The 12,851-nt window shown below is 41.5% G+C and overlaps 1 protein-coding gene across 3 annotated transcripts; it reads left to right on the top strand.

Moving 5' to 3' along the window:
* The first annotated feature begins 5,654 nt into the window (after positions 1-5,654).
* On the top strand, positions 5,655-12,395 carry LOC149425943 (uncharacterized). Of its 3 annotated transcripts, none has more exons than XM_089645262.1 (3): positions 5,655-6,008; positions 9,711-9,914; positions 12,044-12,395. In XM_089645262.1, exons 1-3 carry the CDS (start codon positions 5,748-5,750, stop codon positions 12,311-12,313), a joined length of 735 nt encoding a protein of 244 aa, XP_089501388.1. In that variant the 5' UTR covers positions 5,655-5,747; the 3' UTR covers positions 12,314-12,395. The 3 variants fall into 3 exon arrangements, with proteins under 3 accessions (XP_089501388.1, XP_089501379.1, XP_089501397.1); XM_089645253.1 differs by having other exon boundaries at positions 9,711-9,956; XM_089645271.1 differs by lacking the exon at positions 5,655-6,008 and adding an exon at positions 8,669-9,599 and having other exon boundaries at positions 9,711-9,956.
* The last annotated feature ends 456 nt before the right edge of the window (positions 12,396-12,851 follow it).

The raw sequence follows: 12,851 nt of genomic DNA, 5'->3' as shown, positions 1-12,851 counted from the left end.
AGAAGTAATCACATCAGCAATTGATTGCTACATTCCCTTCTCCGTCAAATCCTCTGAAATGGGCACAAAACCGTGGTTTGACCATCGCTGTGCTGAAGCAGTCAGACTCAAAAATACGGCTTTTAATGCACTCCGGAAGATTAGCTCCACGAATAACCTTTCGGAATACCGAAAACGGGCAAGGGATTGTAAGAGAGTTCTAAATAGAGCTAAGAGCGACCACGATCAGAGAATTGCGAAAAAGCTGGCTGACTGCCCCACTGGTAGCCGTGCTTTCTGGTCAATCGCTAGCTCGATCGGAAGAAATTTCTGCAGAACCGCTTTCCCACCTCTGACCAAGCCTGATGGTCGGCTGGCTAACTCGGCCCGCGAGAAAGCTGAATTACTAAAAACTCTACTCTTCAAGATAACGGAGAGACTCCCCCTTCCATTCCGCACTGCGGTTTTCAAATGGAGGAACCGAAGATCCGGAACAGAGAGGTTCTCCGAGTCTTGAACGAGCTGAAAGTCGACAAAGCCAGTGGGCCGGACGGAATACCTGCCTTGGTCCTCAAGAGGTGTTCTGCAGAAATGACTCCAGTGCTCGCGAAATTATTTAGGCTCTCTCTCAAAGGTGGAAAGGTGCCAGATCTTTGGAAAAAGGCAATCGTCCACCCAATCCCAAAAAAGGGGAACCGCTCCGACCCTTCTAACTACTGCCCCATAGCCATCACTTCCATACTCTCGAAGGTATTAGAAAGGGTGGTTAATAACAAATTGCTCACATATCTCGAGAATAACAATATCCTAAGCGATCGGCAATATGGATTTCGTCAAAACCGATCGTGTGGCAATCTACTCGGATATGTGACGCATATTTGGGGGCGGTACATGGAGCGTTTTGGTGAAACTCAAACCGTTGGGTTGGATATCTCCAAAGCCTTTGACGGAGTCTGGCACCGGGCGCTTATCTTGAAGTTACCATCGTATGGGATCCACCCAATCCTGCATAGTTGGATTGCGGACTTTCTGAGGGGAAGAACAATTCAAACCGTGGTTGACGGCTCTTCTTCCTCACCGCACCAAATCAATGCGGGGGTGCCACAAGGATCTCTGCTGTCTTCGACTCTGTTTTTACTGCTCATCAACGGTCTCGTTGAATGTGCACCAATTCACTGCTACGCTGATGACAGCACCGTTCACGAGGGTTATCTTTTTGACAGGCCCCCTTCCACACATGATGTCCGAACAGCTCGGGAAGTTTTGAAGCAAAAAATTGACCACCACCTCGAGATGGTTCGTGCCTGGGGTAAGGCCAACTTGGTCAGTTTCAACGTCTCAAAAACCCAAGCGTGTCTGATTTCGGAAAAGAGGGAGATCAATGACTGTCTGGTGCAATTTGATGGGAGCACTCTCCCCAATAAAGACTCCATTGAAATGCTTGGAGTTACTATATCAGACCGGCTCAAGTATCGGGGATCCATAGAAGCCCGAGTAAATCAGGCCTCCAAGAAGTTGGGCGTCTTGTACAGGGCTAGGAGATTCTTCAACAGTGACCAGCTGCTGACCCTGTACAATCTCAAGTCCACCCAACTATTGAATTTGGGAGCCACCTTTGGGCTGGTGCCCCAAAATACTTAATAAACCTGCTTGAATCTGTGCAAAGGAGAGCGATCCGTCTGATTGACAATCCGTTGTTAACAGACCGATTGCCTTCTCTAACGCATAGACGCAATGTAGGAATGCTATGTCTGTTCTACAGGTATTTCAATAGAGCCTGCTCCAAGGAGCTAGCAGCATTGATTCCTGATGCACCGGTGCACGCGCGCGAAACTCGACGGACACGAGCTGAACACCCGTTCACGGTTGACGTTGGCTTCACGAGAACGGGCCGTTTTTACGACTCGTTTTTGTGTAAGTCGGCTCGTATGTGGAACGAGCTACCGGCATCTGTTTTTCCTCCCTCCTATAATCCGAGCCTCTTCAAGGCCCGCATTAACAAATCCCTTCCTACAGCCCCTACCTTATTCCGCCTCACAACGCCGCCCAACCGGGTGGTGACATAGTTCCCCTGTCTGTACACTGAACAGGCAGGGACGATCTTGTGAGGTGTCACATTAAAAAATAAAAAATAAAAAAATAAAATAAAAATACGGATCTTTATTTTTTTCAATTATCGCACACCTGCTTGGATTGCAATTCTTGTCCTTGAAATTGTCTGGGCAATTTGTAAGGCAAAAATTGAAAAAACTCGTTGATTCTATTTCCAAATGAGTTCAAAAAGTTATTAAAGCCAATGTTGGACATATTTTATATAATTTAATGTACTTTAAACAAATAAATATGTTCACAAGCGTTTTTATTATATTATTAAAAAAATAATAATAACCTTGTTCACGTTGCTTCGTGCACTACTGTATCTGATAAGTACGTTCTCTTCGATGGATGGCTTCATACAATCGACTACTAAAGAAACTGGTGTGGGCTCAAAGCCGTGGTTCAGTCGACAATGCTCCGAAGCAGTTCGACGAAAAAACGCGGCTTACCGAGCCTTCAACACATCTCGAACGCCCGAAAGCAGATCAGCATACAACAAATAGGCAAAGGAATGCAAAAGAATCATTAATAGGTCGAAATTCGAACACGACCTGCAGATCAGCAAAACGCTGGCTGCCTGCCCGCGTGGCAGCAGAGCATTCTGGTCGCTTGCGTGCTCAATAGGTCGGAATTTTTGCAAACCCAGTTTGCCACCTCTTACCAGACCTGACGGCTCACTAGCAAACACCGCCACCGAAAAGGCTAACCTATTAGGGAAAATGTTTGCGGAAAACTCGACCCTCGACGGCGGAAATGCTGTTTCGCCATCGGTTCCTCACTGCGGCTTCTATATGAAAAAGCTGAGGATCCGGCATCGGGATGTACTCCACGTTAAACGGAGGCTCGATGTTAACAAAGCTAGTGGACCTGATGGAATATCTGCCCTGGTATTGCAGAGGTGTGCTGCGGAAATAGTTCCAGTTTTGACAAAGTTCTTCTCCCTGAAGTGTGGCACTGTGCCCTCTGGTTGGAAAAAAGCGGTAATTCACCCTATTCCCAAGAAAGGTGACCGCTCCAACCCGGCCAACTACCGCCCCATAGCGATCACATCAGTTCTGTCCCAAGTGATGGAACGTGTGATCAACGACAAACTGCTCACATACCTCGAGAAGAACAAAATTATCAACGACCGTCAATACGGATTCCGGCGGAACCGCTCGTGCGGTGATCTTCTCGCGTATGTGACGCATGTTTGGGGGCGGTGCCTGGAACGTCACGGTGAGACCCAAACGGTCGCACTAGACATATCCAAGGCCTTTGACCGGGTCTGGCACCGAGGACTTGTCAACAAATTGCCTTTTTACGGACTTCCCACATCCCTGTGTACGTGGATTGCTGACTTTTTAAGGGATAGGTCGATTCAGGCGGTTGCTGATGGTTTCACCTCTTCCTCACACTCCATAAATGCTGGCGTCCCACAGGGATCGGTTTTGTCTCCGACTTTGTTTTTTTTGCTCATCAATGACCTTTTGACATGTGCACCGATTCATTTTTACGCGGATGACAGTACAGTTCATGATAGCTTTTTGTTTGACAAGCCTCCAAAGGGCACACAAACTCCAACGGCTCGGAGGGCTTTGAAGCAGAGAATGGACGGTTATCTCGAGAATATTTCCTCCTGGGGTAAAAATAATCTCGTCGAATTTAATGTTTCAAAGACCCAATCCTGTCTGATTACGTCTAAAAGGGATCCAAATGATAATCTAGTCTCCTTCAACGGAAGCAATCTTCCGAACAGGCCTTCCATTGATATGCTTGGTGTAACTATAAGTGACCAGCTCAGGTACGGGGGCTCCATCGAAGCCAGAGTAAAGTTGGCCTCTCAGAAGCTGGGCGTACTGTACAGGGCCCGCAGATACTTTAATAGTACACAACTGCTGACCATTTGGCAGCCATCTCTGGTCCGGAGCCCCTAAATACCTGAAAACAAACCCTTGACTCTGTGCAAAAACGGGCGGTCCGTTTGATAGATTCCCCCAATCTTAACAAACGGACTGCAATCTTTAGAGCACAGGCGTCAGGTAGGTATGCTGTCCTTGTTCTATCGGTATTACAATGGAAGATGCTCTGAGGAACTAGCGTCAATGATCCCTTCGGCACCGGTGCGTAGTCGGGATACACGCCAAACGCGCGCCCAACATTTGTACACGGTTGATATTTGTCACATGAGAACGGTTCGCTTCTACGATTCGTTCTTAAGTTCAACAGCTCGGCTGTGGAACGAGCTGCCGGCCTCTGTGTTTCCTCCCTCCTACAACATGGGACTCTTCAAGACCCATGTTCACTCCTTCCTCTCCACAAAAAGACCCTCCACACAGCATCCCCAAAGATGACATAGGCCCTGAGGTAAATTATTTTCTTCAGGGCCTCCTGTGTGGAGTTAATATAAAAAAAATTATAAAAAAACAACCTGCAAAAGTGGTTTTGTGCAAACTATCTTGCGTCTCTCTATTTCATATGTTAATAGAACCCAACATAATAGAGAAAGCTATATTTTGCGAATATGTCAGAGATACGTATGAATATTAGAATAACAGCTGTTTTTAATACCGCAGAGAAGAAATATTTTATGATTACACCGGATTAAATGAAGGGTGATTTCTAAATAATGCTTTAAATCCGGGTTCCTTTATTTGTTTTACTTTTGATTAGTTAGGTACTTTAATCTTCAGTAATAATTTATAAGAATTTGATTTTTTAAAAAAGACTGACTCGATTTACTCAAAAACGAGAGATCAAATAAAAGAAAATATACTTCAAAATCGATTCCAAATGTGATGTAAATTCACCAGTTTCCCGCTTATACTACGAGTTTCCGGACACCGTGTTTTTGCTATGAGAGAGATTTATGCCTACCAAGTTGCTCTCTGGTAAGAGCCCTGGCAAGATAAGTCTAGTGATACAATTACTAAAAAATACTGATATATTGGGCCATAGCCGTGGCTTTTTCGATGTTACAACAAATTTTCCACTCATTTTGCTCTCGTCATTTACCTATAGTTTGGAATACCATAGTTACAGAGCCTCCGAGATTATTAAGGAACTGGGACTAATGTGTGGTATTCGCAATTTTATACGTCGTTTTTATATCTCTGTAGGTAATAAAAATCTCTGTTTTTTGACCTTTCCAAATGCAAAATATATTTTCATACCATAATTCAAAATAATAGCGGTATTTAGAATTTTAAACTTTTAAGCCCCTTCAATAAAATTAATGTTTATGGATTTCAAATGTGCCCCCAATCTTAATGATGTGGCAATGTGGTTACAAATCCAAAATTAAGTTTTGTATGAAAAAGGCCGCGCTACCGTTCCTTGTAAGTGATTTTTTTCATGTAAATCACTTGGTTGTGTTTGCTGACTGTCAAAACTCAAACTACATATTTTTGGTGACCGGTGAAAATCCATGAAAGACGGTAGTATTAAAATGACCCAAAAAACCACGAAAACATGGTAAAAAGTAAAAACCATGCATCTGGCAGCACTGCCTTCAACATAACCATAGATTACATTGAATACATATCTGTTGAGTGATGTGGTTTATTTATGTACTGTTGTATCCATGGTTGTATCTGTCATCTGTCATTTGCCCTGCAAGAGTTGTTTGTTGTTTGAAAGCGAAATGTTTATAATTATTTTTAATCGTTGTTTTACTGTATAATATCTTTATCATGTCTGCGTGGTCAAATGATGCCATCGAGCTGTTAATAAGTGAATATGAAAGTCGCCCATATATGTACGATGCCAAGAACCTTATGTACTATAACCGGACCTCCCGCAGCAGCGGTGAAAATGAAATCGCAAAGCTAGTTTCGGATATACGGCCTGGCACCACTGCAGCCGAAATAAAGAAAAAAATTCAGTATTTGCGGTCTGTATATACGACAGAGATAGCCAAGAAAATTTGCAAGAGCGGGATGTCCACATCAGACGTAAGTGGAAATATTAATTACCTATTTAACTAACTAACTAACCATCACGCCGCTTTCCGCAGGGGTAGGCAGAGAGGACGGACCGCCAAACAACTCGGTCTTGACACACACTCTTTGTCTCATTCACATTCATACATCGTCTCATACATACTCTTCTATTATTCTGAGTCTTGACATAGCCCGATTCAAGTATCTGATTCACTTGGTCGTGCCATGTCTTCCTCGGGCGTCCCTGACTTCTGCTTCCATTCACATTTGCATCATATATTCTCCTTACACTCCGCTCATTCACTCTACATGCCCAAACCATCTAAGCTTCCCTTTCTTGATCTTACTCACTACGCTTACATCAGCACTCTTTGCGGATCTCCACATTTCTCACACGATCATACATGGTATTACCACACATACGCCTCAGGGATCTCATTTCAACAGCATTCATTCTACTTTTATCCTTTCTCTGCAAGTTCCATGCCTCACTTCTATACATCAGGGTGGGTACCAGCACTTCATTGTGGACTACTAGCTTCGCTTCTTTGGACAATTTTTTGTTAGCGCCAACTGCGTTCAGTCCTCCATTAATGGAGTTACCTGTAACCCTTCTTTCAATATCTCTGTAAGCCTTCCCATCTCTCGTAAACATACTTCCTAAATACACAAACTCTTCACAACTATATTGCACACTGTTTTCGTACTCTCTCTTTCAAACACCATTACTTTAGAATTTCTTACATTAATCATTATCTCATTCTTTATACATACTTCGTTCATCCTAGACACGAGAGATTACCTATTTAAATTTCGATTAATATTTCCCTAACCGCCGCACGTTTTGATCGGGTTATTTTTTCACCGGCTGACCGCTGAAAACGGGCGAAAATAAAGGTCTCGCGCGAATTTGTTTAATTTGTTTTAAATGGCTATATCTTCGAAAATAATGGAAATATTTCAATAAAATTTTCTACATACTAACTCAGCATACCCAAGCTATAAAATTTCTAGCCGAAAACCAAGTATTATTTCTAATGCAACATAATAAATCGAAAACATAGTCATTGTTGAGTCATTAGGGTTCAATTTTTTAAGTATAAACTAGGTTTCAATTTTATAAAATTACAAATTATTGTATTTTCACCAAATCATTATAAAAACAAAAACAATTGCCACTTCTCTAGTATCGTCATAGTAACACATTATTACTCATTGAAATACATCGTGTGCAATTGCCCCTCGCACGGTACAGCGGACCAAAACCATCGGAACGTATATTATTTTATTCACCATACACTATTAGGTTTATGTTTTTAATCACCTTTATATAATCAGTTACAGTTTACGTCTAAAAATTGTTCATCTAATATTTCCTTGTTCTTCCTCCATATCACTTTCTTCAGAATCACTGAACTGTAATGGCATCACTGACATTCTTCTCCTACAAGGAATTTCTTCACTTCCACTAGATTCTTCTCTTTCACTATGGAATTCAGGCAAATAATTACTAGAACAGGCAGATAAATTATCTGCGACGATTTCGTTATCACTTTCGTAATTTTCAGAATCCATTTTGAAAGGTTTGAAAAAGCAAATATAAATATTATCTCCTCGGAACACAACCGTAGGACAATTTGCTTTTTAAAAACTGGCACGCACTTGTAAATATTTATTATGGTCCGCCTAACTGTGTTTGCCGATCCCTGCTGTTTTTAAATGCTCGACACTCTCCGCTCGTTCGCACCTAGGAGTTGAGTGGGTGCGGAACAGAGATAGAAAGATTTGTTTCGGGTTTCATGGTCATAAAAACCCTGGTTCCAGGAATTGAATTATTAGAATAACAGAATATGTTATCTAAATGACTTTTTTCGTTGATCTTCAAACGCAATACCTATCAAGTGTCAGGTGTTCAATAATATAGGCCATTTTAGTTGAAATATCGATGTACACAAAAGACTCCAAAATAAATACAAAAAAAAGACTTGCATTGCAATTTGATAATTATGTACATATAGTTGGGACCTTTATAAAGAGATTGGTATATAATGTTCATATAAAAACATCAGATAATTTCTTCTTTTCTGCCATTGAAATGAGGCGGGCGCAGAAGGTAGAACTACCCTTCCCGACGTTAAGCATCAATCGACCGAACGGGTAGAACTACTCTTCCCGATTTAAGTGTGTTTATAGGCATAGATTATGGAAATTTAACTTTGTTTCAAATTAATTACTACAAGAAACAACGATTTACGTCGGGATGGGTGGTAAAATGTATATTATCATTTTATTTTTATTCAAAGTTAAAAATTTACATTATAAAATGATCCCTTTGCAAACCCCAGTATAAACCTTTAGAATTACTTGCATGTACAACATATTTCTATTACATTTAGGCACACTTTACGCTACATATAAAACTTATTCTTGATAGCATTTTGGCATAACCTACAAAATTACTTAATGCATAATCTTGTAATTTTTCTTTCTTCTTTCTATATTATTATGCGGGAACTCAGCATCCCAGTGGTTTAGTCTATCATGCAGTCAATTTGACAATATGTATTTTGTAACAGTATTGTCTTGGTCTACTGCGCAAACCTCTGTAATGGTGAGTTATGCTGTAGATATCGCTTCAGTCATAATACTACAACGGTATACTCAGGAATGTTATCAGTTCGCTTATCTTGTCAGGGTTCCTACTAGAGAGCAACTTGAACAATGTAAATATCTCTCATAGAGAGCTTTAAAAGCAACTGAAATACCATCCCTAAGAGCAATCAATGTGCCTACCCTCATCCGTGAAACTGAAATAATAAAATATTTACTATGGTAATACAACATGGAATGATGATGTGTTTTTTTTCATTAACTCCATGCGGGAGGCCTTGGGGAAAATAATTTCTCTCAGGGCCTGTGTCATCTTTGGGGATGATTTGTGGAGGGTCATTTTGAGGAGAGGAAGGAGTCAACATGTTGTAGGATGGAGGAAACACAGAGGCCAGCAAATAATTCCACAGCCGAGCTATTAAACTTAAGAACGAGTCGTAGAAATGATGTTACAAATGTTAGCCGTGTACAAATGTTGGGGGCACGTTTGGCATATTTCCCGACTATGCAACATGTGCCGAAAGGATTAACGCCAGTTCCTCGGAACATGTTCCATGGAAATACCGGTAGAACAAGGACAGCATTCCCACCTGACGCATATGCTCTAGAGATTATAATCCGTTAAAATAGGGGAATCTATTGACCGCCCGTTTCTGCAGAGTCCAGGCCTTTTTTCAAGTAACTTAGGCTCCAGACCATAAGTGGCTGCCAAATTCAACCCTTGCAATTTGTACAATTGTGTACTATTAAATTATCTGCAGTCCCTTTACAGTTGAAAACCTTATAGATCTTAGACCATTGTAAGGTTCTGTAGGTCCCAAAGACTGCGCTGGGCTGGACACATGGAAAGATGCCAGATGCTAGGATGCCAAAAGTTGACTGTGGGTGCCCCAGTGGAAGCGACCGAGAGGCAGGCCCGGAGGTGGCTAGACTACTTGAAGGAGGATCGGAGAAGGGCTGATGAGGAGCAGTCAGGATGTCTGGAGACGAATGGTAGGAACCTATGAACAGCAAGTGTAAGACATTTGTGGAGGAGGTCAGATCCCACACTTGGATACAGCGCCGTGATGAAGATATAATTATAAGTATTGCTTTATGTTTCAGACACAATATGTCCCATCCATTTGGTATTTTGGACAATTGGCTTTCCTTGCGGACCACGTAAAGGTTAGGTCGACGACTTCCAAAATGAAGAGATCACGTCGGTCTACTCCACAGAGCCAAGTTGACACAGACGACAGTGACCTCAATGTTGGTGATAGTGAGGTCATCTGGGAAAAAGAATTTCCACTTGACCAAACACCGATGGTAAGCGACTCTGATACTGACAGCAGCACCATACCTATCCCGGTAATTTAAATTCAATTCTTATTACAGCGAAATCCCGATCAATCGTTCTTCGAATAATCATTTTCTTGCATGTGTTGTTTATTTCTTTCAGTCCCAAATTAATTTCATTCAAAACCCGTAAAAATAGATTGCATCTATACATCAGGTAAATGATTAATTATGCAGTTTTTGTACTATTTTATTCGATTGATTGCTGCCTTTTGGCCGCTTCTGCCATTAGTTGTCGTTCGACATTCAAACACAGCAGTGCGGTTATCTTTTTACTTTCTAGTTTTTGAGCGTTTCAACCTTAAAGTTGAACCGTCCAGTGAAAAACGTGCATACTCTTCAATAAAGATTAAAAATTGTCAAAGATGTGGAATAAAATCCCACTGAAAAATGCATCGATGTAGCCAAGCGTCAATGTATTGCATCTTATTATTATTATAAACGAATTCAGTATTTGTATCAGCACTTTCCTGAAGGATTTTAACCAGGTATTCCTGAGCATATTTGTAGAATAAAATATAGTTGCTCACCGATGTTATTTTTTGCAATTACAAAAAAAAAAATTTACCACACATCGCAACAGATCACGTGATAGTCACGTCTGTACGATGCTACTGAAATGAGACAGAGTGCGTATCACGTGACTCGCTAGACTGTACCGAGGGGCTTCAGATCCAACCTAACTTGTCACATAGTGCGCGCTACATCTCTTCCATCTACTTCCAGTAGCATTTGATTGCAGTAATATATTGTATTAAAATTAATTAGTTGGCATTGTATATACATATATCATATATGCATTTAGACAATATTATCGCAATCTACTGTAGAGAAAAGTGCCGTGTAACAGTGCCCTCGAGGGTATCCTTGATACCACACTCATGGCAAGGGTTGCCGACCGGTCGATCGTGGCCAAATTTGTGTCGATAATTAGGATTGTGAATTTCGAAAATAATACTATTTTAAATTTACAACCTGTATCAGACGTAATTGTGTGACACATAAGACTGTAAATGGGCTGGTGATCCCAATCTGTGGAGGCGGAAGGCGTCGTCCTTCAGTGGCGTGGAGGGGTAGAACGGGGCCGTCTCTGTAGCCGCTGTAGAGCTGGTCCGATCGCTTGTCGCTTGTTCTTGAGCTGATTCCGAGTCTGGTCCGAAGGGGTAGGCAAGTCCGTGGTCCAGGGTGAGGCGGGGGTCAGAGTGAAAGAAGGCGAGCAGAGTCAGAAGTCGGAGCGAGGTAGAGGGCAGAGCAGAGAGAGAGGTGTAGAGCTGGTGGTGGTTTCTGGAGATCTGCCCTTCCGAGGGACTGTTTCACGTTTTATAGGCCGCCGGCGGTCGCGCGACGCTCACACGGGCCCACTTTCTCTTTGATTCCTGGAATCTAGGGCTGCGTTGTGACGCGATCGCGGTGCTCCGCCGGTCAGTTCACCGCCTCTCGGCCGGTAATTTCGGGCCCGTGGTCGAACGCGACCACGGCCTTTCTTTGTTCGGGCACGATACTCAGAATCGCGCCCATGGAACGTTCTGACGGCAAATCACCTCGCACGCCATGACGGCGCACGGCCCTTTGCCTCGGGCCGTGGCCGAACGTTCCCTCTCGTATAGGCACGATTCTCATAACCGTGCCCGAATCAAATGCTATTATGATATCCACCAGCTCTCCCAGTATACTTCTCTGCCCGTGTCCCCTAGCCAAGCTCCGACGTTTCATTTATTGTTTTTACATTTTATATACATTTAACAACATTTATGAACATATTTAAGTATATTTTACATGAATTTGTATTTATATTTTTCCATTAAGAATTTTATTTTATATAATTTTAACGTGGGCTACCGCGGCCGAGCCCGGAGCAGTACGTCCGTTACACAACCTTTATATTAAATTGGTTTTTTTGCTAGATTCATGATTATCTGTTAATGAAGTGGCTTAGTGGTCTAAGTTTTGTAAACTAAGATGAAGTAATAGCAAAAAAAATTTGTGTCGATCCCCATTAAAACTGATGTAAAAAGTAGCTCCCAACCTCACAAAGTTTGGAAACCCTTGCTCTTAGGTAGTAACTGTAACAAATGTAACAATTTTTAATCTTCTTTCAGGATTCAGCTGAACGCACACTATCTACGCCTCCACGGAAACTAAAAATTTCTGAAGACACTATGGAAGTTTTCTTGAAGAGCATTTCCACTTCAATAGGGTCCATTGTTACTGCAGCAGCGACTGACTCCAAAAACACCCATTTTTTCAGATATATAGGGAGTGTTGTCAGTGAGATCGAAAAGGAAGATCAGCACTTGGCAATAGAAACTAGGAACAAAGTGTTCCAAGTTGTTTATGAGGCGCAAGCCGAATTTTTAAAGAACAAATAATGTTTTTTTTTTAAAACACTTAAATATATACATTTATCTACAGTATTACTCATAGACATCCAAATTAATAATGAGCCAATCAGGGAAAGGGGAATAAACCGAAGGGGTAAATCTGACAGTATACAGGCAACTCGCAAATATTAATATCACCATTCGATCCTCAAAAATAAAATCTGTTTACAAATTACTAATCCTTTTTACAATGGCGCGCAAATTGCTGGCTGCGCGTTAAAAACTTAACTACAAATTCCAAATGGGGTAAAAATAGTTCAGGCTTGTTTAGAAAATTTAATGTTTTGTTACATTTTTAGTTAGACACTATCACAAATGATACCCAGATTTCACGTTAGTCTATTAATTTGAATGTTTATGGTATTACTCTTAGCAGTATTCAAATAAAAGTTCCTAATTCCTATTCTTTAAGACCATAGCATATTTCATCTGAATACATTCAAATATAATATTGCCCTCTGTCACAATGTGTTGACTGAAAATAAGATTGAGTAGCATAAAGTTTTGCACGGGGATTATAAATTTA

The sequence above is a fragment of the Hesperophylax consimilis genome, chromosome 2 (genome assembly GCF_061612785.1).
Source record: "Hesperophylax consimilis isolate HC1 chromosome 2, BYU_Hcon_1.0, whole genome shotgun sequence".
NCBI classification, from domain to species: Eukaryota; Metazoa; Arthropoda; class Insecta; order Trichoptera; family Limnephilidae; genus Hesperophylax; species Hesperophylax consimilis.
Note: the sequence above shows the minus strand (reverse complement) of the source record. Positions and strands in the feature narration are given on the sequence as shown.